At 34.9% G+C, this 25,856-nt stretch overlaps 3 protein-coding genes across 3 annotated transcripts; all 3 read right to left on the bottom strand.

Moving 5' to 3' along the window:
• Positions 1-5,512: 5,512 nt before the first annotated feature.
• On the bottom strand, positions 5,513-10,714 carry LOC130415918 (CD209 antigen-like protein C). Its single transcript, XM_056741922.1, has 7 exons — positions 10,616-10,714; positions 10,107-10,202; positions 9,920-10,009; positions 9,566-9,637; positions 9,301-9,428; positions 6,565-6,677; positions 5,513-6,050 (listed from the first exon to the last, which is right to left on the bottom strand). Exons 1-7 carry the CDS (start codon positions 10,680-10,682, stop codon positions 5,861-5,863), a joined length of 756 nt encoding a protein of 251 aa, XP_056597900.1. The 5' UTR covers positions 10,683-10,714; the 3' UTR covers positions 5,513-5,860.
• Positions 10,715-18,760: 8,046 nt separating this feature from the next.
• Positions 18,761-21,376, bottom strand: LOC130416012 (C-type lectin domain family 4 member D-like). The gene is made up of 6 exons (XM_056742086.1): positions 21,335-21,376; positions 20,801-20,905; positions 20,594-20,665; positions 20,188-20,351; positions 19,239-19,351; positions 18,761-19,109 (listed from the first exon to the last, which is right to left on the bottom strand). The coding sequence occupies exons 2-6, from the start codon at positions 20,805-20,807 to the stop codon at positions 18,920-18,922; spliced, it is 546 nt and encodes a 181-aa protein (XP_056598064.1). The 5' UTR covers positions 20,808-20,905; positions 21,335-21,376; the 3' UTR covers positions 18,761-18,919.
• Positions 21,377-22,601: 1,225 nt separating this feature from the next.
• LOC130415216 (CD209 antigen-like protein D) lies at positions 22,602-23,437 on the bottom strand. The gene is made up of 4 exons (XM_056740761.1): positions 23,389-23,437; positions 23,140-23,285; positions 22,924-23,036; positions 22,602-22,794 (listed from the first exon to the last, which is right to left on the bottom strand). The coding sequence occupies exons 1-4, from the start codon at positions 23,435-23,437 to the stop codon at positions 22,602-22,604; spliced, it is 501 nt and encodes a 166-aa protein (XP_056596739.1).
• Positions 23,438-25,856: the final 2,419 nt, after the last annotated feature.

Below are 25,856 nucleotides of genomic sequence, written 5' to 3'. Positions count from 1 at the left end.
AGTTTTGGAGATTGTGTACACACACTAGTGTGTGAAAAGTGTCTAGTGTGAGTTGAGTCCATGTTTCAGGGTTTGTGAGGGGGTTCAGAGAGGGACGGGGTGATGGAATGCAAACTGGAGCGGATCGAGTATGTTGGGGAGGCTGGTTTTGATGTTGTGATGATTCATGACTAACCTCTCAAAACACTTCATTATGATTGGAGTCAGTGTTATGAGACGGCAGTCATTTAGACAGAACACAGGTGATTTCTTCGGTACTGGTATGATTGTTGTGGATTTGAAACATATAGGGACGACTACCTGGCTCATCGACGTGTTGAATATATCTGTTAGGACATCTGTCAGCTGTGCAGCACATTCTCTCAGTACCTGGACAGGTATGTTGTCAGGTCCGCTGCGATAGGGTCTTACGTCGGCTGGAGACAGACAGAGTGCCTGGTCGTTGTGAGGTGTGGGCAGTTAATGTGCAGTTTTTGTCTCCTGTTGTGACAGTAGTGGTAAATAACTGCCCATTGAGGTAAGAAAGGGAAACCTATAATATAAAATGTATCATGGCAGCATCACAATTCTAAGTGCGAATTTAGCAAATGTTGAATTTATTTAGGATTTTATTGAAACAGCAGTACAATAAGACTGATCCCATACGGTTCAACGAATGACACATTTTAAAATTGACACCAAATAGACACATAATAAAAGAACCACAATAAAAACATATTTGTAACGAAATATAAAAACGTGAAAACATGCATACATTCATACGTACATACATACATACATACATGTACTAAAACAACTAAAAAAAAAAATATTTAAAGATTTGCATTTCCAGAATTACTTGTAAAACATCAAGAGAATATTTGATTGGAAAGCATAGACGTAGAAAGAAGCAAAGGGTGACCACAGAGCTGCTCACAATGTGTGCATTTGTAATCCGGATGACTACAAAGAGAAGCATTCTTTTTCTGGAATAAATGCTTCTCTTTGGTGCAGTCTTGTTGGTATGTGCTCGTCGTGTGGTTTAAACTTTTCCCTTCACAACACTCTCTTCAGACACTAGGGGGTGCTGGTTTCTGCAGTGTTCTCCACTATTGGTTACATCTGTATGTTCTGGATGTCTATTTTCACATTTTACAGATTCTCCCCAGTTTAAATGCTATCCATCATCAAAGACATGGGAATGAAGGGCTGTGAAAAGCTGCATAAGGGTTTTAAAAGTGAGAAGAGTCCATCACATTTTGAAAAGGCAGAGTCGTTCCATGGATATTGTTGCTGCTTGATTTCCATTAAAATCCCATATGAACCACACATTTTTCTATTATAAAATTGTAACGTCTTGATGATTTTTGAGTGTTCTATTGATTCACATCTGCATCTATTGTGATTTGGCGAGGGTTAATAAACAAGCAATAAACCAACATATTGTAAAAAATATCCTGTGAAAGTATAATCTACACGGTTTGATTTAGTTTGATTTTACTGACGAAGGCCATGTCAACGACTTAAACTAAATCATAATGAAATAAACGGTTTAAATCAAACACTCATGCTCACTAATAACACGATTTTTAGCCTAGTTTTCACACAATGGGTCACACTTATGAGAACAACTTGAGTCTATTATTGGCATTGATGGTTAACTATAATAATTAAGAATAAACTTTTGTGCAGTTTTATCAAGCCCCGGTTGCACCTATAGATTGCTGCAGTGTCTCTAGACTGACTTTCACAACGATGGACAGAAATTCTCATTACTTATTATATAAAACGATTATATTAACCGTATTCTCCCTTTCTTCCTCAATATTTCACCACACAAACTAATGTTTGTGAAGTTGGATAGTTATTATGACAACAATCCCAGAGTTACGTTCATGGTTACGAATATGCTGATTTTTTATAAAAGAACACACAGTAAAGCAATATTATGAAAATGATAGATTCTGTAAATGTTGGATATTGCCTAATGTAAAACATGTAATCTGTCTTTTACAGTGGCCTACTGTAGCATTTTACTTTCAGTTTGTATACGGGGGAAATTGTCAAGTGTGTAATGCATTGTTTGTCATGGGATTCACTGTTTAAAAGACTAAACTGAATATCATTGTGTTGTGTTTTGGTGATTAAACATATGTTCTGATGACTTTTCACAAGAAACGTTTATATTGAATCGATGGCATCTTTTCATTTGTGTATAAGCCGTCGATAAAGCGGAGCAGTTTTTATACTGTTTTTACATTGAGTCACCTACAGTTTTCGCGCTGTGACGCCCCTGAATATTCCCATCGAGTTATTACAGAAACAGTTTATTAAAGTATTGTTTGTGTCGTCTGTGTCCCCACCACTTTTCGTAACAAAGTTATGCCACTGGCGGTGACAGAGGTCAAAATGTCAGGACCAGTCACATGTCCAATATGTAATTTAGGCTAATATATATCACATTTAAACACAAATCCATTTTTTGTGTGTTTCTTCTGACCTTGCAAACGTTAGTTCAGACAAGTTAAACACGATAACTTCATACACTGCTTTTATTGCATTCGAAGCAATAATTATCACTTAAATATATCAAGGAGTTCAGTTAATATTCTTCAACAGATTTTGACGGGGCTTCGACATGATGTCTCAGATCCCTTCCATCAATGTAAGATTAATTTCAGATATACTAGACTATATTGATTTGATTAATGAACAAGCTGCTGTTCTGTTTATTGACTTTATAAAGCCTTTGACACACTAGCACTCTTTTATTTTCGAAGGATTGGATAAATTTGGGTTTGGCGACTCGTTTGTTAAAATGATGCAAACTCTACACAATGGTATTAATAGCTGTGTTTCAGTAACTTCTGGCACTTCTTCCATTTTTGCCGTTTTCGTGGTATTCGTCAAGGAAGCCCTACTTCCCCTTTTCTTTTTCTTCTAGCATAACAACTGCTTAGTTTATATTTAAAAACTCTCCTATTGAAGGTATCAAAATTGGTGAAAAAAAGTGAATAATCATCCAGCTAAGTGATGATACATGTCTGTCTTTAAAAGATGAGTCACAGATATCAGTTGCTCTCAGTATCCTTGATCCTTGTGGTGAATCCCAAGAAAAGTGACATGTTACTTGACGACATGACTCAAATGTTGTTTCGGTTTATTTGGAAAAATTAAGTTGAACGTGTTAAAAGGAAAATGTTGACAAAATCATTTAGAGAGGGTGGCCTTAATGCTTTAGATTTTCAAGAGTTTATTCAAACCTTAAAGATTAATTGGATTAAAAAATGTATGTCTGATGATGATTTGCACTGGTTTGGGATCCCAAAGTTAATTTTTAAGAAGTGCCCTCAAGCTTTTACTATCCTGTAATTTTAAATTCAGCAAATTACCAGTTAAGCTATCCAACTTTCACAAACAAGCATTGATTTTGGAAGATTGCTTTTAAACATAACTTTTCCCCTCACACCTGTATTATTTGGAACAATGAAACAAATCTCTTGTCTTTGAGCATTGGGTGACACAAAATATTATTTTTGTTTCCGCTTTCTTTAATGATCAAGAAGAATGTCTTTCTTTTGACGAATTCATTGTATCAAAGGGCGTTGTTGTTTCCTTAAAATATTTTAAAAAAGTGATGAAAAGTATCCCTCTCAGCTTGAAATCTTTGGTCAAAGCTCACTTAGGGCTTGCAACTCATATGCCAGCAATCAATGGTGTATATATTTTAAAAAAAATGTAATAACTTCTCTTATCTTAGATCAAGCTATTTAATCAAAACCAAGCTCAAAATGGGGTACACTCCTTTATAATCCAAAATTAAAAAATAATATGTGGATTTATCCTTATACATTTTCTACCTCAAACAAAATGAAAGAACTTAATTTCTAAATTCTTCATGAGTATTCCCCCTGTAACAAATCTTTAAACAAATGATCTGTATGTATTTCTCCTTTATGCTCTTTTTGTAAAATTATCTAGTAGGGACACTGGAAGAATAAGTGTAAGATATAGATTACATCTCACACTTATTCTTCCAGTGTCCCTACTAGATTTTTAGTCTTTTGTTTAGTTGTTTTAACAAATTGATACGGATAACTGAATTTGTATCAGAATTTTTATCAGGTGATGTAAATTTTGATCTTGCATTAATTTTACTTCGTCTTTTGGGAAATTTTCATTTTCATAAAGCCAGAACAATACATTGTAAACCCAATAATTTTAATTTTTCTGCAAATGTAAAATCCCCTTTTGCTTCTTTTCAATACATATCTAACCTCTGAATACTAAATAAACTTTGTAAAAAAAAATCATTTTAAAATTGTGACTTCATAATTTAGTTTGGTTCTAACTGTTACGTGCTCCTTTTTTTGTATTGTAACATAGTTTCTTTAATTATCTTTTCGATATGTTTTTCTTTTGTTTGTTTATAATACAAAATAATGTTTTCTGTTACTTGCAATAATGACAATAAATGAAAAGAATAAATATCTGAGATCTTCGTGTTATTTTCTGATTTTGGCCCTGATGCACTGCTCGTCCATCACTGGAGTCATTTCCGTTCGCGGTTTGTGATTGCGTTAATTTCCTGTAGTACATACACTTATTCTTAGTAAACTACTTGTTGAGTTATGCCTGTCTTTTTATTAACATAATATTTCGATATTTTTGCACTTGAAATACTTGTAATATCCCTTCAACTATACATGTACAAGTGACACAGAATCCTTATTTTCAGTAAGTATTCACCGGAATAGGTAAATATTAGAAAATACATATCAGATTTTGAATTAAGCTAAACCAGCAAAATAAATTGAGTTCTCTTCATTTCAAAAATATTTTATATAGCATGATTAACATCCTTTACTGCTTTAGTTATACATAATAATGTAATAAGAAGTGACAGAAGTTTTAAACAGGATATTATGCAATAGACATGATAATACTTGAAAGATAATGTTATCTGGTTTACTTTAAAAAGATTCTTTTGCAGGGTGAATCATATGCATAATATTATTAATGTGATCTAAAAACATCTAAATAGATCACAGAAAACTTAATGTCTTATAATTCAATTATTATTGAGTTGTATATGTTACAAATTAGCCTTTGTGTTTTACATATTCCATAATTTAAGAGATGCTATCTTTTGTGCTCATGAAACAACAAATTTATTAGACAACAACATTAGAAATCAACTGTGAAAGTTGTTAAGTGTAAATATTAGATTGTGATAGCTTTAAATCTGTAGGTTATTCTAGACTTCAAATTATAACAGAATTTCTTGTTTTTAAATTCACTATCTATAGAACTAAACAGGATGTCAATTTTACTCTTTGACACAACATTTTTACATTGATTTACATTAGGACATAACTTCAGTCCACTCCTCTCTCTAACTCAGGGCTGTCCAAAGTCAGTCCTGGAGGGCCTGTGTCCTGCAAAGCTTCAACCCTAAGCAAACACACCTGAACTGCTAATCAAGGTCTCACAAAGCAGACTAGAAACTTCCAAACAGTGGTGTTGAGCCAAGTTGGAGCTAAACTCTGCAGGACTTTGACCCTCCATGATGGACATTGGACACCACTGATGTAACTGAACTGAGAGTACATGATCATATGTAGGTGCAGTAGCGCCCTCTTGTGGAGAGATGAGAAACAAACTTGTGAAAGAGAACAAGTGAAAAGATGAGATCATATGTCCGAGTTAAACAATAAAATAATAGCTCAGAGATAAATCATTGTAGATTTTGCAAGTTTTCAACTTTAATTGTTTACTATATTTTGAAAAAGCAGATCTAAAAAATGGTTATTTGAATGTTTCCAAAATGATTAGTTAAAAATAAACTTCAAGCTATGCTTTAACTGAACAGTCCTCCTTACTAGTCGTCATCTGTGTAGGGCGAGCTTCTCTTTTCACAAATAAACTTTGTCTCTGTTTGGCAAGATTGATCAAACCAAACATCTGAAATGCCATGCGCATTTTGCATACTGGCACAGTTCTCTCCTGATGGATCCTTCTCTTTCCAGTTATCAGGTTCATTTTTCCCAGATTCCCTTCTGTGCCAGAACCTATACAAACAGAAACAAGCAGTCAGACCTATACGCATGTGAACAGTTCTCTGTGATCATCACTAATGTCTTTTCTCCATTACAGTGTTTGCAAGTCACTCTATTGAAACTTTGCTTTAGGAACTTTTACTTCGGTTAATGAAGCCTGAATAACTTAATGTTCAGGCTCTTTTTAAACTTTAGTAGATTTTTTTTTTTTTTAGACTATTCAGATTTAGAATTTTCCAAACAAGCTTATTCGTATTCATCATTAAACATGTTAAGTCTTTAATGATATGAATATAATATATGCATGCTTAGAGTGAATTGTTTGTTTTTCTTTGCACATATCAAACCACATTTAGAACATTGGTTATGCTTTAAATGCAAAGCACCAATCAAATATTCTCTTGAATAATATCAAGTACTGTCCGCAAATGCAAATATTTAAATCTTTTTCGATTTAGTTATTTTTTTATATGTATGTATGCATTCTTTAAATGTGTCATTCGTTGAACCATAGGATCAGTCTTACTGTACTCCTGTTTCTTCAAGAGTTTGGTTATTCACCCAAACCCACCGGCCCTCAGTCTCCAGATCATTAAGACCGATCCAGCGAGTCTCTTCAATTTTAGAATGAAGAAACACCTGATAGTAAAAACACAGAAGCCAAATGGTGCCGGGAATTCACAATTAAAAAAACAGCATTGTTAGATGTTATTGATTAGCATACTGAAGTGTTGACATTTTCATGTCTTACACTGTTAAACCTTGCCGTAAATTACAGGGTAAATAACTTTAAAATAGGCAGTGTTTAGCAGTAACATTGGTAAACAGTGTTTTACTGAAACATTAGATGCATTTCTGTAGAGCAAATAATATATTACAGTTAATTACTATATAAACACATTACAGATAACAGCTGTAAAATTCAGCTGTAAAATACAGCCTTTTTTACTATACTGCACTGACTGCTTAATTCTTAACGCAAAGGTGTTGCCCCTTTAAGGGCAACCAGGTGTGTGTGATCTCTGACTTTGTGTTCTTTTTCTTGTGTTGTGTTAATTATCTTACTGACTGGATTTTCATGGTTTAAAACTTAAAATGGAATCCCCAACAATGAGTGAGTAAATATTTTAAATATTTAGAAGTTTTTTTTAATATATACTGCAAATGTGGATAAAGTTAATCATTTCTTACTATGTGCTCCGTATCTTTTGGTTCCAAAAAGCTACCTGTTAGCTTTTAGCATCTCACAGCTTTCAGTATCCCATAGTGTTGAACTTTTTTGTTATTAGCAGCTGACCCCACTGCTTGTTTCTTTATTTTTCCTGTTTATTTTTTATCATGTAGTCACATTACCCACAATGTAAGGTGCAAACTGTGCGATTTGCCTTTCCGCCATCTAGGCCTTGTTTATACAAATGTTGAAAAACACCAACACAGAGCGAATTTTGCCTGTGGCAGGCAGCAGTGCCCCTGTATGTTTAAGAAATTCTCCTCATTAAGGTCACATGCACAGAAACCACAGGCAGTCATAAACACAGGACACACATAGGCATTCACAGGCTGTTTCCACTGTCAGCTTCCAGTGTGTGAATTTGTGGCTAGTCATTTTTCAGAGCTGTGCATACACCTGCGGATTCATTTTAGAGATGGTAGAAAAGTCGGTTGCGCTATTGAAGATTGCTTGAAATATTTCAGAGTGAGAACATCTTTCATCACTCATTTATCCCGAAAGCATAAGCAGTCATGTCCAAAGCAGCAGTTTTATCTCCTCAAACAGTGTGATACAGCAGCAACAGACAGACAAGTTAAAACTTCAGATCAGTCGCTTAAAGTTGAGCACCAAGAGTCAGCCAGTGCCACACTAGAGCTCATTCAAAGGTAAGGCATAAATGAGATATTATATGCACAGTAATGATTTTAACTATATTCTATCATGTCTGTATTTGTTGTTGTTAGTGTTTCTCATGATTCTGTGTTTGATTTGTTACTAACTGATAAAAATCATTTGATTTTCAGATTCTTTGTGAGGATTAATCCTGAGGGGACAAAATGTGCTGCAAAAGCTGGAACTAGCCGCAAAACTGGCTCATCTGTTACAAGAAAGGTTCAAACCATGAATCCACATGTTCATACATTGTTGCAGCGGCTCACCGAATTTGAGTGGAAAACATGTATTTAAGTAAGTGCAAGCAATATTTATTAATACAATTATTGTAACGCAAAAAGAGGTAATTCAATTTGTGCTGAGTTACTACCAGTTTGGAACAACATGCTAAACCAAATCTACAAATCATTGGTATTGTTTTTGTTTTGATTATTTATGTTTTTTTTAATAGTTCTTATTTCATTTAAAGATTTGCCTATTTTCTATGTATTTGTGTGTGTTTGTTTAAAATTGTAAGTGAATATTTTAGGTTTTTGGTTACATGTATTGTTGTGACCTCTAATTAATTTGCAAAGTTGTGTTGAAAAAATGTTTAATGAATTGATACGTGACAAAATTTCTGCTGTTTATTTATATATTAGTTTTTTGAAAAAGAAAATAGAATGTATTTAGTTAACATTTTGACTCATCTTTGCCATACATTTCTATATACACACCCATATCAAACAATACAGTGTTATTATTGTTTATTTTATTGTTGCTTTTATTTTATTTATACTTATTTATACTTAGCTATACACTAGCAGTGGATTTTTTTATTTCAGAAAAATATTCAGTTTTGTTGAATTATGTGATTTGTTTAATTGTCGTATGTAATTATGAATTTTCTTGTGTTTTGTATGCATGTTTTGCTTAAGTAATAAATTACGTTTGTTGAAACCTCTTAAATTTCTTTGTCTTTTGAGAAGATAATACCATTAAATAAAATTGCATCATTTTTAATGGAGCAGAATGACTACAATATTAAATACACAGAATGTATATGTAGTATTCTACTGTGATTGTGTTACATTACAGTAAAAAACTATCACTACTCTTGCCAGTTATTTGCTGTTAATCTTGATTTACAGTAAAATACTGACAAAACTGTTGCCAGTTAGTCACCGTAAAGTCTCAGTTACAGTAAAATGCTGGCAACACTGTTGCCAGCTACTTACAGTGGAATATACATTACAGTAAGTAGCTGGCAACAGTGTTGCCAGTATTTGACTGTAGGAATGCCTGGAAAGGTCTGACAGTGTACTGTAGCTATACATCAGAGCTTTGTTATCTGTTACACATTCAAAATGAACTACTGTAAAAGTTTAATTCACTTACCTGTTCTGCTTTGCTAGTTATGGTGACCAAGTCAGCTCCTTTTGAAAGACAGACACCTCTGCTGTTTGACCAGGTGTGTTTATCAGAGGAGAAGAAATATATCTTTCCCTGAAAGGATGACCAGTTCTCTACAGATGGATTATAAGAAAACGTGTGTAATGGAATCAAATGTTCGTCAGATCTTCGTTTTTGAATGCAAAAATACATCGCACACTTTGTCTAAACTTGTATTAGTCTGGATGAAAGTGAAACTGTTAACACTCACCATCCTTAAAAGTCAGCCATTCTTTAATTCTGTTGTACCTGGATGTAAGTTTCTCAAAGCTTTTTTCCATCACTAATACAGGGAGAGTTTATAAAAGACACCCTTTTACATGAATTTATGCACATGGACAATGCATTTCTTGTTTTCTTTAACACTACACACACAAAACCACAATATCAAAATAACGAAAACGAATACACAAAACAATGTGTTATCAATTTGTCGGAATATTTTTTTTAAATTAGATATTTTACCGGTTAACTTTTAATTAATTTATTTGTAGTGTATAGCAGATTGCACAGTAGATTTGAAAAAATGTTTAACAACTTTATATATGAAAAATGTTTGACTCACTTGTGTTGTTAACCTCTTGAGCAGACAGCTGCATTAAAATCATGTTTTGCTTCATTGTCAGCGATTCAAAATCTGCATGCTTATTATAATCTGATCAAAGAAAAATCAACAACGGTAGGGATGTTAAGAAAATACAATAAAGTTTATTTACACGGAGTAAAGATCAGATGATATTATTTTTACTCACACAGGACACCTAGAACACAGAGAGCCGCAACAGCAAGAACAACAGACACAAAGAGAACTATCAGAAGAACTTTAGTCCACTTACAGGAAGTCTGACCTGAAACAAAATGACAATTTATAAAAAAATATACTTCCAAACATTTGGACAGAGTTGTGAGAAGAAATAAATCTTGAATTTTCATTGAAGGCAATTGTTAAGTTTACAGTACCGTTTGTTTTATTTGAATACTCTGCTTTAATATGTAATTTCCCCTTTAGCATATTAAAGCAGTCTGGAATCCCAAACGCTTAGAGGTGGACTGATGGAGTCTAATGCTGGAATCTCTATTTTTCAAGATTCCTCAACTACTGATATGGTTTTTGAATAAACCCATACATGTAAACAAAGTGTAAGTCCTCTGTATTAAGTAGATTTCTTCTTGCAGAATCTGCAGAGACCTCTTTAAATCTCAGGGATAAAATTGAAACAGAAGTGATCCATATATTCATTCTGATGTATGTCAGTCTTACCCTTGTGTTGAGTAGATTTGCCTTTCGGTTCAGCTGTTGAATCATAATTTTCATAGATTCCATCCATTTTGTAAATCTGATCTGTAGAGCACGATGTGATGTTTGTGTCAAATGAAAACAGGAAAGTCACAGAAAATATTATAAGTACTTTAATATTAGTGGACAGTAGACAGGAAATAAAACAGGATGTATACATGTTACACCTCAGATGACAAGAAATAAATGTATGCTTGTGATGTTTCTCATTTGCAGCATTCACAGCTTATACACGGCACATCCCAAACAATCAAACAAACTCAATTAAACAACGAGGTGATTTGTTTTCCTTCATTTATTTAGCTTCATGATTACAATAAAAAGAAGATCAACTACAGTCAATGAGAAAAATGCATAACAGCACATGGTAGCATGCTTGCCACGGCCTACCAATCCTGTGACCTCACACCCCAAATCATTTCTGAGAATTTGAGTGTAGATATTCATTCACACCAACCCTCCAGTCAGCAACTTACTGTTGTTGTTGTTTTGCACAAAATCTACCTCGACAGTCTCATTTAAATAATAAAATAAGCCCTAGTGCCTGAATATCTTGATCATTTTATTGTCTATAAATAAGATCTGGTAAGGCATTTGTTATTAGGAGATCATAGGTGTGTATTTTCTTATTAACATCGTTTTGCTGTAAATATGAATTTGCCTTCACCGTCACAATAGGTGACACACAGTGGAGTGATTTCCTCCGTCCCTTGGTCCCCTGCCTTCAAACGAACATTGTCACTGCTCACGCCTTTGTATGAGAGCGCTGTAAATCACATTTATGTAGTCCCAACACAAAACAACTGTGCTACTTCCTTTTTACAAATAGGTTTAAAGGCGGGCTAAACATTATAAATTTGAGCTAGACATGCAAATATAAATGCGATGTAATTTATACAAGGCTTGTTAGACTTAATGAGAGCCGCAAGAACTTTCTGCCGCTGGTGAGGAAAATTGTCGGCACTTTAAAGGTACAGTGTGTAGCATTTTGAAGGATTTATTTACCAAAATGTAATATATAATACAAAACTATGTAGTGAGTGGTGAATAAATACCTTGCAAAATGAACCGAAATGTTTATATTACCTTACAATGAGCCATTTTATGTATGTACACCGCGGGCACACCCTTACATGTAATTAATACACGTTGCACAGCCATGTTTCTATAGTAGCACTACACGGACAAACTAAGCGCGTTTCGTAAAACGAAGGATACACGGGACTTTGTTCTTCTTCTGTGGCTGTGTTTAGAAGGCAGCTTTCAAAGCCACTACATAGAAGGATTAGCAGAAGAAGGAAGAACATTAACACAATTTACTTGTTGTGTTTTTTATTAGCAATAGAAACGGTTCTTTGTTGCAGTAAGAAGTGAAATTTGCGTTAATGGTAGACCACACATACTCCACACAAGAGCCGACAGAGCCGTCAAAAAAGAGAAAATACGATGCAGCAAGGCGAAGTCCAGACAAAAAATGGCAGAAAACCTGAATAATCATCAGCGAGGCTTTTCCACGGAGGGCACTGAAGCAGAAAAAGGGTTTGCTAAGTTGCCAGCTTTCTGAAACCAGCAAGGTGTTTCAAGGGGCTGTAAGTTGCGAACCAAGTTACCGTGCCAAAAAATGCTATGCAAAATAAGCAAATAAATCACTGACACAATGTTAAACAAGTAACAATTATATTCACTATAACGATTAGAGTAAATGATGAATTAAGTAAATTTGATTTATTTTTCTTTGTAAATAAGCCTCGTCACTTGACTTGCAAAGGTTACTCTTTGCTGTCTCAGACGACCACATCTCTGTCCTGTGTCCGTAACTTCAGTCTGTTGTTCGCCTGTGAGACGTAGATTGCGATGATCAACACCACCGGTAATGGCCGATATCATTTACGGAACCCTTTTGTCCCGTGACGGCAACCGTAGCTTCTCTAATGGGAGGGGGTTGACAGAGCTGTAGGTTGCAATTTCCTACATCTCCAATAGTGGCCTCTGAAACTTACACACAGAACCTTTAAACACATGTGCTATGAAAGTACCCTGAGAGCAAAACGAGACCACCCGCTTAGATCAGGCGCTGCAGTTGCACTAAATCAGCTGGGCACGTTTATATATGACATGTTTTGAGTGTTTATTCTGTAACATTCAGCTTCACTTTAGCAGTAATAAAGACAGAACAATCCCTTGGTCTGCCACAGGTTCAGGACAATATGAAAAGCACGAAGTGTCCGCCATCAGCAGAACTACTTCCATCACTCCAGTGCCAAAGAAGTCATCTCCATCCTGCTTCAAAGACTACCTTCCAGTTGCACTACTGTTCTTATGAAGTGCTTTTAATGGCTAGTCATGCAACGGAAAGGTTTTTCACACAAGAATTTTACTAGTGTAAACTGTTTACATATGCACTTGTGTAAGAAAGCAGACAAACTCCACCAAACCAACATGTTTAAGAGCTCTAACCATAAAACAGACAAAACAATGACAGTAATAACACTGGCAGGTCAAAGAAAACAATCTGCTGTCACATCTGAATTGAGCTGATGAGCAACATTAACTCAACATTACTTGATGACATCATCATGAGTTTATGTGTAATGTCTGTGGGGTTGGCGATACTCGAATCACAAATAAAGCTGTTTAAATTTGCCTGACGATTCAAAATAAAAATGAATTAACACCAGTTTAATTGTAAAAATAACAAATCAAGTAGTGTCACAATTTTTCAATAATCACAAACATTTCATAAAACAGTAAAGTATAATGTGATGTTAATATTGGTGTCTCCCCATATTGTATCAGTTTTATTTTAAACTGCTGATGTAGTCGTATTAATTAATGATATTTTTTTAACCGTAGAAACTGCTACAGTTCAAGTAATTTTGGAAAAACATGTGTGATGCGTTTCTGTAAACCACACTATGTATGATAATTCATTTGCAGTAGAGGCTGAAGGTCTTCAAAGACCAATGACAAATTTAATTTGGAGAAAGGCCCGAAGGCTGAGGATCAGAAAACATTATTGAGAAATACAGAGAGAATGTAAACACTAATACGTCTTTTAATGTAATTCATTATATTTCGGAATTAAAGTGATAAAGGGACATTAAATCTCAAAAATGTCAGAAATGTGTCCGTCATTAAAGTACCAGAAGAGACGTCAACAATGTGACAAAATGAGGTCACTTTTGGTTCACAGGGGCATGATGGGAATTTTTTCTTGAAAGCAGTAAAGGCCCTCTGGTTCATGGATGGATGAAGAACAGAGAGCGGAATCTCACTACTGCACGTTGGCTATCATTTATAATGTGTTTTTACGTTACTATATCATTAACACAGCTGGAATCACAGAGACACCAAAATATCCATCAACAAACGCGAGTCATACCGTCAACAGCTCGAAACCCATCAAAACCTTCCTGAAATTGCTGTAGGTGAGAGAGACAATGATAAAAGTGATAACAGACACGTTGATCTGAGGGTCAGGAAACAGTTTTACGTTCAGACACCAAATGATGAGTTCAGTGAACGATAAAAGTGGTTCATCTTAAAAGAGACATTTTTGAACAACCATGAATCTGCCTTTCATGTTCCAAACGTTTTAGGTTTGATGATTATTAAAGAATTACATCACATGAGCACCATAAATATGCCTGATGTTTTGTATACGGAAGCTGACAGACATTTTCAAAGATGAACACGTTTAAACAATAGTTAAAAATGATCTTAGATTGATAATGACGTCACATCATAGTGGTTATCTATTCTGCATGAGACATTTGTGCTTGTGTGCTTTGAAGAATACAGAATGCTTTTTTATGAACCAGTGACCTCCACTTACACAGTTTGTCCTGCGGTGGACAGTATTGTGCTGCTCCCGTGTGCCACTCAGGGTCTGCTGCAAGTTACCAGCAGGTTGCCAATGACAAAACCGTCGTTATAATAAAAAAATACAGCTAACTAATACAAGAAACACAATAAAATCATGATAACATAATAAACAACTTTTTTATCTAAAAAGAAGTTATCTCATTTTGGAACCAAACTATATTCCCTGTGAAATCAGCAGAGAAATCACTGTGAAACAGAAACGAGCAGTTTATTCATTCTGATGCATGTCAATCTTACCCTTGTAATGACAAGATCTGCAACTTGGATCAGCTGTCGACCAAATGTAAGACGAATTTTCAAAAACTTCGTCTTTTTCATTAATCTGGTAGAACACTTGTCCTCTAAGATGATTGTTAAAGTGTTTGATGAAAATGAAGTCACAGGCACTTGAACTCTGTTCACACATTATAAAGGAAATAAAACAGGGAGTAATACATCTGTCTTATTAACTCTCATTCTCTCACATAGCTACAGTATATGCTGAAGATTGTTGTCAACAAAATGATACACAACCTATATATAAACACCTTCAATCAAACAACAGTGTCATTTGTTTTCATCATTTCTGGATAAAGTTGATGATAGATATGATAATATTTTTTGGTCCATCCTCTTTAGTCTTTCCCCCTCAAACACCAAAGATCTGTTTCTTATAAACCAATCTTCTTTTAATTTTGTTATATATCCTTCTCTCGTTCACCACAATTACGTCATGGCAATCATAACCTGTTTCCCCTTCTTCACCTCCTTCTCTCGTCTTGCTCATTGTGGTGGATCAGCAAACAAGATTGTTGTCATAGTGACGGGGCTGGAAAGTTGCCTAGATTTCATAAACACAACCAAAGATCAGAATCAGAATCAGAAAGAGCTTTATTGCCAAGTATGTTTGCACATACAAGGAATTTGTTTTGGTGACAGGAGCATCCAGTACAGAGGAATAAGCAACAACACAGAGACCATCAAACAATACAAAAAACAGTTACACAGATGATTTAAATAAGGGCCTATGGGTATAAAAATTAAGAAATACAATAAAATAAACATAAGAGTAAAGCTATAGAGAGTAAAGTTATGTGTGTATGTAAATATGTACAAGTAAAAAATAGAATAGACTATTTCAGTAAAAGGTATGCGTTATGAAGCAAGATGAAATATAATTTGCAGAAAAAGTTGTATAAAAAAATAGATAGTGTATTATCTGAAGGATATTGAAGATTGCACTTTGCTATCATTGCACAGAGTTAATTGCAGATAAGAAGTCTTGCACGCAAGAAAAATTAAAAAAAAGAAATTAACTGTTCAAGAGGTAGATGGCCTGAGGGAAGAAGCTATTTTTGTGTCTGGTTGTTTTGGTGCTCAGTGCTCTGTAGCGCCGACCAGACGGCAGCATTGTAAAGATATGATGGCTTGGATGTGAGAGGTCCAGGGTGATTTTCTGAGCCCTTTTCCTCACTCTGGATGTATACAGTTCTTGGAGGGTGGGCAGGGGAGCACCAATGATCTTCTCAGCACACCGAACCGTCCTCTGTAGTCTTCTGAGGTCTGACTTTGTGGCTGAGTACATCAATACATAGTGAATAATGTTCAGAAACGTTAAAGACGTATCATGAAATTCCTCCATATGTGGCGCTCGCGTGCGGTGTTGGGAGAGTTTAAGATGATAACGAATCATACTTGTAGTAGATTTGTTTGGCACTGTATTTTCGTCAGGTTAATCAAAGTGAAACCAGGCATCGCTGTGCGCTTTCAATATGCCATTTTGTGCTCTGGACTGAAGACTCTCGCAACGCAAGAATCAAATCTCTGGTACTCTCTGAAATGCCAGAATCAGAAAGAAAGAAAATAATTATTGACCCAAACGAGCATCATTGAATCGTCGCTATTGCGTCTTAGTACTCGTGCAAATCAGTACAATCGATACCGGCCATACATAACTGAATAGGATACACACAGTATACATCCAGTTGAGATAAAAAAGAAGGCTGAAGTTTTTATTCACAGGTGCAATGAGAATGAGTTGTGTCCCACTAGTCCAACAGAAGGTCATTGGTGCCTCTGCTTTTGAGGGATGTGTTAAACAGCTTCATTGCTAAAGGCACAAAAGACCTCCGATAGCGTTCACTGTTGCACCGGGGTGGAATCATTCTGCAGCTGAAATGACTCCTCAATTGAAAGAGGGTGAGAAGTGTTTTCCACGATGGTCGAAAGTTTGGACATCATTCTTGTTTCCGCAACCACCTCCAGCAGAACCAGATCCTCTCCAATGACAGACCTTGCCTTCTTGAGGAGTTTGTTCAGTCTGTTGACATCACCCACTTTCACAGCAGAGCATCAGCACACCACCGCATAAAACAGGGAAACTGGCGACCATTGACTGAACATGTAGACAAGAGACAGTGGACAAAGTTTATTACCATTTGTTGGGGCGGTTGGGAACAGGTGGGGCTCAGAACAGTTCCATACCTCGGACGTGGGGAATGGCAATGCAGACAAAACCTGTTATTAGTTTCACACAAAGTAATGAAAATACAAACTCACTCAGAGCTTCACAAACGTTATAATCTGACAAACATTTCATCAGATAAGAAGGGGAAGGGATGTGTGTTAGTTAAGGATCTGTGTGTAGGATACATTTAGTATCAGCGTAAAACTAAACCGGTGTACAGCAGATATCTTTTAAACATTTGTAGTTTTGTAAAGTTAAAATAAAAGTATTGTCTTATTTTTCAACCTTTTTATGTTCCACATAAAATGATAAGACAGCAAGCCTGGCAGACTTCTGTCATAGGTTATTTTTTTATCACATCTTTTGTTTTTATTTTTAATGCTCTTTGGCATTTTATAACTTAAAGCTATAACTATAAGCTCAAACCTACAGTACATTGTGTATTGACATTTAATGTTCCACATTTGTGGAATGATCTGCCTGTTGATACAAGATCAGCAGATTCTGTCGCCATCTTTAAGAATCGGTTGAAAACACATCTCTTTCGTCTGCAGCTGACTGATCATTTCTGATTTCTATATCTTTTCTACAATATATCTAATAAAAAAAATAAAGGCATGCTTAGATAAACTAAACTTGGCTCTGTAGTAGGCTTTGTGAGACATGTTTTTATTGCTCTTATGCTTTTTGTTGTCCTAATGTTTGACCCAATTCCTTCCATTGTTTACCCAACTTGTAAGTCGCTTTGGATAAAAGTGTCTGCTAAATGACTAAATGTAAATGTTTTGATAGTGTGATGGATCACAAGCAAGAAACACGGTTCATTTACCTTTAATACATAAGTACTTTAAATGAGCTTTTTCCTTGTGTGCTTGTAGTTAAAAGTAACTTAGTCAAAGCAAGAATAATACTTTCAAATGTAATAAAGTTTACAACGACAGATACTTAATTAAGGTAAAAAATACATTGTTGTTGTGAACCATTGCTTTTCAGTGCGTTCTTTTTATTATAGACTTATTTATGACTTTTAAGAGAGGAGATATAAAGGAGGACACATGATGAAACAGATCAGAGGAGGGATATTTTCTCTGAAAGTTTTTAATCAGAAGTTTCCTGAAAATAAACCACAAACCACAGTCTGTCTTTATAAATCACAAGAGAATATTTCTTAAATCTGTTAAATAGAATAATTAGTTTCATAAACCAATTTCAGAAATGCTTTGACGCATTTAAAGAAGTATTTTAATCAGTCTATTTATGTATACAGTACTTCACATTGATCATTGTGTTATTTATGAATCCATTTGTTCTGTTCACACTGGACACGTTGAACAATATTAATGTTTTAAACACAGTTTAAGGGTGGTTTCACATACAGGGCTAAAGACTAGTCCCAGACTTACTTAAATGTTGGAGGAAAACTTGAATTGACATACATGTATCTTAAAATATCAATGCAATTGTTGCACTCAGTAATGTTATTTGTATAGTACGTTTTAAAAAATGACTTAAATATCCCATTACTTAGATAAGGCCTATTCTTATCATTCAGCCGGGGACAGCAGGAGAGTTGTGAAATATCTTTACACACTTGAGAATATAGCATTCAATTCTTTCGCCACTTTGATGATCATTGACAAGATTTAGATTAGGACTCAAGGATAAATACAGTTGATTCTCAGGTTTTATTCGATTAACAGGTTTACATTCAACAATCCAAATTGAGAGTTATAAGTGGTTTGATAAAATAACAGACATATTGTTTCTCATCCGTTATTACAATAGAATAAAATATGTTTCAAGGTTTAATTAAGCAAGTGGCCGATCAACATTGTTATCGTAAGCATTCAGTTTTTATAATCTTCTGAAAAGCATACAATTAAAGAGCATTACTGAAGGAACCTTTGTGAGGTGCTTTATACAAATATGGTTCACTTTCACTCGTCATCTTTGAATAAGGATGTATTTTTCTTTTCACAGATAAACTTTAACACATGTCTGCAGGACACATCAAACCAAATGTTTGGTGGTTTAAGAACATCTCCCAGACAAACACAGTTCTCTCCTGAGGGATCCTGACCTTTCCAGTTATCTGGTTCACTTGAAGAATTCCTCTTGTGCCAGAACCTTCCAAAGGAGAAACATGCTTTAAATCATAGTTACATGAACAGATCCTTCCAGATGTGTAAACAATCATGTATGTAGATAACTCATCTGTAGTTATATTAATATTCAGAATGTATAGCGGGTTCTTACTGTACTCCTGTTTCATTCAGAGTTTGGTTATTAACCCAAACCCACCGGCCCTCAGTGTCCAGATCATTAAGACCGATCCAGAAAGACTCTTTAATGTGAGACGCAATAAACACCTGACAGAAAAACACATGTAAAGCATAATTTAAAGGAGTTATAACTGCACAAATAAAAAAGGGGATTCTAACGAAATACCTGCCAAATAGTGAGCCATTTTAACTCACATGTTATAAATGCTTAATAAATGTAAATATTTATTTTTCTTTAACTCAAAGCAGATTTATTATTATCTTGATATCGTTTTCAAAATAAGCTGTCGGAGGAAAGAATGTAGGGAGTTATGTTGGATTTTCTTATTATTGTATATTTCATATCTTATGTCACTTTTCAAACCATTTTGCTTAATCGATTTGATTCTGAATGTTTCACGGTGCCCTCCAGAATGTCTCCAGATCATGATGCTTATCCAAAACAGTTTTTTCTTGCTTACCAAGATAAACTCATCAGACAATTGATCACTTTTTAACACTAAATGCACAAAGGTAGTCGTAAACTTGTTTGTGTATGAAGTTTTATTAATGATTTAATAACTTCCGATAGTTAATCAAAACTAGAGAACATTTATTTATTATTTATTGTAGAAACAGAATGCTTGCTCGAAAGGCTGCATCTCTGATGTGAATCATATATTTAGAAGTATTGACATCCCATGAAAGTGCACGTTAAAGAAATGTTGAGGCCTGTGAAGTATTCATTCCCAACTTCAAACATCTAATTTATAAATGTTAAGAGTTATAAAATGTTAGAAAAGTGTCCCTTGAATTTGTGAATGAAGTTATAACTGCTTTGTTGTGTATTTGTAAATGACTTTATAATCATTAATGAACACATTTACAAATGCTTTAATTAATAAAAAAAAGGAAAAAATCAATAAAAAATGTGTTTGACTCACATGTTCTTTTTCCTCATTTATTGTGATCAGATGAGCGTCTAAATCTTCACATGACCGACGGCTCTCAAACCATGTCTGCTTTTCAGACGAGAAGAAATAACAGTTTCTGTCATGTGCTGTCCAGCCGTTCATAGAGAGATGAAAGGGGTGAGACTTGATCAACTCTAAAGCAGAACATTAAGAGAAGTATTGTCTTTATAACTTATTTTTTGTATTAAGCAAGGTGTTTAAGTTAGTGAGCATGAACTATCTCATAGCTCATGTTGAAATGAAAGGCAAAATGGGTTTTGGATTCCTGACAGTTTTGGGAGATTATGTTTGTTAGACTTGTTTTAAAGCACTAATGTGACGTACAGTAGGAACATATGAGTGTGGATATATAACAGCTTGAAAGGAGAATTCTCACTTTCACAAGAGGAGAGATAATCTTTATTTCTACTGGTGTTTCCCACCAGCTGCCTGTCAGATGAACAAGACCCTGAAAGAAATAGGAGAAGAAAATGAAACATGGTTTGATAGGTTGACAGGGGATCACATGTCACGGATATATTGATTGGTGTTTTTATTTTGTTGACATGTTGTTATTTGTGATGTTTTCCATAGAGATACTTACAATCCATTCTCAGAGCAGACAGACTTCCAAGAAAAAATGACAGCGAGACCCCCAGAAACAGCAGCAGAAGTTGAATTCTGTCACAAATATTGACTCCATTATGACCTGAGGATAGAATTCCAATGATATTCAAGTTCTATGATTGATATTTGATTAAATATCTAACTGATGGTGTAATAACACTTCAGGTGATTTCTAAAATGCAAATATTTGCATCAGGACAGACCAAGCTGCTTATGTTTGCTTTTTACTAGGATCTTATAAAGATACAAAAATAATTTGTAAAACGTAATATATAACTCGTTCAGGCATAATGATAGACAGATAAAACAGCATGTTGAGAGACTGTGATGTGAACTCTTATTTTGTTTTCATCTCTTTCACAGAGCATACCTACAGTATCTTTAATTGTCATTTGACTTCTATTACATTTTTATATAATTTCTTATCAGATGTTAAGTGATTGATTTCTTAGTTTTCTCTTAGCAAAACGTCTATGAAAATAAAACTTTCTATGAAAAAGTTATAACTCACATTTGCAGAGAGAACAGTTTTCATCTGAAGATAGTATGAAGTCTGAGCGTTCTTCTTCAATTGATGTCATGTTACGACAGTACTGAGCTCACAACCTGTTATTAGTTTCACACAAAGTAATGAATCTACAAACTCACTTCACAAATTGTATAATCTCATAAAACATTTGATCAGATAAGAAGGGAAAGGGTTGTGTGTTAGTTAAAGATCTGTGTGTAATGATGACGTATATGTAGTGGTTGAACAGGAATCATTTAGTGTCAGCGCATGAAAACACTAAATCTGTGGTGTAGATGTCTTTTTTTTATAGGTTTGTAAAGCACAGAAATAGCTGAGAACTGAAAACTTAAATTAAAAGTTGTGTCTTGTTTTAAAAAAAAATTATGTTCCACTTAAGATGGTAAGACAGCAAGCCTGACGGACTTCTGATAACGGCTTTGTTTTTAACTTTATAATGCTCTTTGGTATTTTATAACTGAAGATCAAACCTACATTGTTTATTGATATTTAATGTTTTGATAGTGTGACGGATCACAAGCAACAAACACGGTTCATTTACCTTTAATACATACGTTAAAAAGTGCTTTTTCCTTGTGTACTTGCCTTCAGTTAAGAGTAACAAGTTACTATGTGTCAAAATTATTCTTTATAAAGTTTATAAATGCTTGATTAAGGACCTAATTTAAATGTTAGAGGGAAACTTGCATGTATCTTAAAATATCAGTGCAATTGTTGCACTCAGTAATGTTTTTTGTAAAGTATGTTTTAAAAAACGACTTAAATATCTCATTATTCAGCTACGGCCTAGTCCTGGCTTCAACTAATCTCTGTCTGGGAAACCGGCACATATTACATTTATTTCATTACTAACTCAACCTATTCAGCCAGGGAAGGCAGGAGAGTTGTGAAATATCTTTACACACTTGAGAATATAACATTTCATTTTTTGCCCCTTTGATGATCATTGACAAGATTTAGATTAGGACTCAAGGATAAATACAGTTGATTCTCAGTTTATTATTGGATTAACAGATTTACATTCAACAATCCAAATTGAGAGCTATAAGTGGGTAAATACAAAATAGACATATTTTTTCTCATCCGTTATTACAATAGAATAAATATGTTTGAAGGTTCAATTATGCAAGTGACCGATCAATATTGTTATCGTAAGCATTGATATTTGACAATTTTCTGGAAAGCATACGATTAAAGAGCTTTACTGAAGGAACCTCTGTGAGGTGCTTTATACATATATGGTTCATTTTCACTCGTCATCTTTGAATAAGGATGTATTTTTCTTTTCACAGATAAACTTTAACTTATGTTTGCAGGAATAATCAAACCAAATGTTTGGTAGTTGACCATGCAAACCTCCCAGACAAGCGCAGTTCTCTCCTAATGGATCCTCAACTTTCCAGTTGTCTGGTTCACTTGAAGAATTCCTCTTGTGCCAGAACCTTCCAAAGGAGAAACATGCTGTAAATCATACTTACATGAACAGATAAATCCAGATGTGTAAACAATCATGTATGTAGATAACTCATCTGTAGTTATATTAATATTCAGAATGTATAGCGGGTTCTTACTGTACTCCTGTTTCTTCAAGAGTTTGGTTATTAACCCAAACCCACCGGCCCTCAGTGTCCAGATCATTAAGACCGATCCAGAGAGGCTCTTTAACGTGGGACGCGAGAAACACCTGACAGAAAACACATGTAAAGAATATTTTTTACTTTTTAACGTAATATCGCCTGAAACATCAGAGAGCATCATCCTGTTTTTTGTCAGTTTCTCAGATGAACCTGTTCTTTGTAGCTGGTGATGGTGACCAGGTCGGCTCCTTTTGAAAGACACACGTCACGACTCTTTGACCAGTTTTGTTTAACTGTGCTGAAGAGATACACTTTTTCATCAGAAACCGCCAAACTCAAATTACAGTTAGACATCTCTGAAACAAAAACGAACCAGAAAAACATCAGTTTTTTATGTCATAACACAGAAATAATGAAATGAGGACATGAAAGTTAAAAACCTGGAAGTTAAAAACTCACCTTGACTAAATAAAAGCCATTTTTGGATTGTGCTGTACGTGGCATTCATTTCATGACACTTCCTCTCTTTGACTGCTGCGTTGACAGTGAAAAAGAAGAAATGAACTTAAGATAAACTTGTAATAAGATAAACAACACGAATGCAATTTAAGCCTGTGGGCCTTTTTATGCGTCTGAAACTGATACAACTCAACCATCACATCTAAAAAATGTTTGAAATAAAATATCAAACTTCTCTCAACTTGTGCTGGGATTCTTTTGGGTCGACGCCTGCATTGAAACGTCGGCATCTGATTAAAGCCAAAACAGCATTAATATTAAATTGAAAGGCAATGCAAACTGAGTCGACATCAACATCAGTTGTACTCACACAGAATCCCTAAAACACAAAGACCACAAAGAGCAACCACAAGAGAGACGATGAGAAGTGTCAGAAGAACTTTAGTGCTCCATGGAGAGACGTTTCTCTCTCTTCCTCGTGTTTGACTTTGGATACCTGCGGTTAGAGATTAATGTCATAAAGAATCCCAAATGAATCATTTCTGAGTCCCTTGTGTACAATAAATCATAATTTTCTTCTACTGTTTTCACATGACAAAAATGAAATTGAAATATGCAGTATTTTCATTCTATTCATGTCAATCTTACTCAGGAGTTAAGAGCATTTACCTTTTGATTCAGCTGCTGGACATATGGTATTACAATTTTGATAGATTTGATCCATTTTGTTGATCGGAGCACTTGTTTACTGTTTAAGGAAAACAAAGAAGTCACTGAAAATGGATACTTTTGTACTGTATCTATCACAAGAGACGGAAGATGCCCAAGTCCAAACTTCTCCAATTGTAAGTTTGACCATGTGAGCAGTAAAGGTGCTTGGGGCGGAGCTTAAAGTGAGTTGAAGCTATATGTAGGCCTACATAGTATGATGGATGTGACCTCCTGTTCCTTTTTGTCAGAGCCCGGACACGGCATAGTGAGGTATGAGTGTAGAGATGTTTGTGTTGACAGAAGGATGTTTTCTTCTTATTTGAAAGCTTTCTTTTATTATTAATTATAGGAATCTAACTCCGGGACTCAAAGCCGTGAGCACACAGGTGGCCAGCGACGTTAATGTTGGTTCTACGTGTTTTGCCTTACAATGGTGAGGAGTATCACGTTGAAGGTTCAGATTCACACGGATTACTACAGGTGTGTGTGTGCGAGTGTGGGATATGTGTATTTATAAGGATGTTAGTAGAATATTAAAGTTATGAAAGGAAGAATGTATTATTTTAAGTTTTTAAGAGTTTATGTGCTGTGGATGTGCGGTTGAGGGGGCTAAGAACACTGCAACTAGCAGAAAAGCATTCGAGAATGTAACGCTCTGAATTTGTGTACACTTGAGATTATTGGACAGGTACAGGTTGTGGGCATGATTTTATAAGAGTAAAAAATGCTGGTGGTTGGCGATTGACTGAGTATAATTATGCTGAATTGTATAGTGATAGGCTGTATTATGTATGTTGATTGTATCTTTAAGGAGATATGATATTTTTCTAATTTGCATTATACATGTTTAAGGGCGTTATTATATATATATATTATATTCTTATTTATTTGACAGATATTTCCTTGATATGTATATATGTATATTGATGGTCTGTTTTTGCCTGGTCGTTGTGTTTAAATCCTTCTGTTTTGCTTACAATTTATTTTTGTAGCATTTTCTTTTGTATTGTATTGTATACATTAACTATTTTTATTGGTTTGTTTGGTGTTGTTCTGTCAATGTAACACTTGATTTAAGTATATGCCAGCCACCATTTTATACAAACCAGAGTTTTGTGTAATCCCAACAGTGTCCTTTTTTATCATTTGTTGTTTTGTTTCAGGGACCAGCCTGTGTGAGGCTTTCTGTCCTTAGGGGGTCTTCCGGTGAACTTTTGTCCCCGGTGTCGTAGTCTGTTATATTGGCCCTCCTCTGGGCCCGGTAACGTAAGGATCAGCATTAGTTCATCAGCATATTAAAGGCACAGTTTTTTATTTACAGCGCCCACTAGAGTTGTATTATAGATTTGAAACGAATCGCTCAGACGGTAGCCACCACAGTACAAAAAGATGTCGTTCTCAGGTTGACGCTGGGAAGAGATCATATGGGCAATAGAAAGACTGTAGAAAGAGAGATGTCATATTTTTTACATAAGATAAAAGGTATGTGGATTTTAAGTATAAAAGAAGGATAAAAGTAAGGCAGAGCTAGGACCTGTCCTAATATTATTAAGACTATTAAGAATTGCCAGACACATTATGACCTGCGGTACTAAGGCTTTTAGCAGAGATATCATAGATACTCTATGATATCTATGGAAATACTTTCCAGCAGAGAGACGTTGAAGAGAAAGATCATCTTAAAATCACCCCCGATGAGGTTGCATTGATTCGATTCAGTATGCGAGTAAATTAGTTTTTCTGTTGGTTTAGAACCA

The sequence above is a fragment of the Triplophysa dalaica genome, chromosome 25 (assembly GCF_015846415.1).
Source record: "Triplophysa dalaica isolate WHDGS20190420 chromosome 25, ASM1584641v1, whole genome shotgun sequence".
NCBI lineage: Eukaryota > Metazoa > Chordata > Actinopteri > Cypriniformes > Nemacheilidae > Triplophysa > Triplophysa dalaica.
Note: the sequence above shows the minus strand (reverse complement) of the source record. Positions and strands in the feature narration are given on the sequence as shown.

Coding starts and splice junctions, on each gene's coding strand:
- LOC130415918 (XM_056741922.1), bottom strand. CDS start 10,682: ATGGATGGAATCTATGAAAATTATGATTCAACAGCTGAACCGAAAGGC. Junction 10,010..10,106: donor CTGTGTTCTAGGTGTCCTGT/GTGAGTAAAAAT, acceptor TTCTTTGATCAG/ATTATAATAAGCATGCAGAT. Junction 9,638..9,919: donor TCAAGAGGTTAACAACACAA/GTGAGTCAAACA, acceptor TCCCTGTATTAG/TGATGGAAAAAAGCTTTGAG.
- LOC130416012 (XM_056742086.1), bottom strand. Junction 20,352..20,593: donor TTATCTCTCCTCTTGTGAAA/GTGAGAATTCTC, acceptor GTTCTGCTTTAG/AGTTGATCAAGTCTCACCCC. Junction 19,352..20,187: donor TAAATGAGGAAAAAGAACAT/GTGAGTCAAACA, acceptor TTTTTCTGTCAG/GTGTTTATTGCGTCTCACAT.
- LOC130415216 (XM_056740761.1), bottom strand. CDS start 23,437: ATGAATGCCACGTACAGCACAATCCAAAAATGGCTTTTATTTAGTCAA. Junction 23,037..23,139: donor TCACCAGCTACAAAGAACAG/GTTCATCTGAGA, acceptor GTTTTCTGTCAG/GTGTTTCTCGCGTCCCACGT. Junction 22,795..22,923: donor CTTGAAGAAACAGGAGTACA/GTAAGAACCCGC, acceptor CTCCTTTGGAAG/GTTCTGGCACAAGAGGAATT.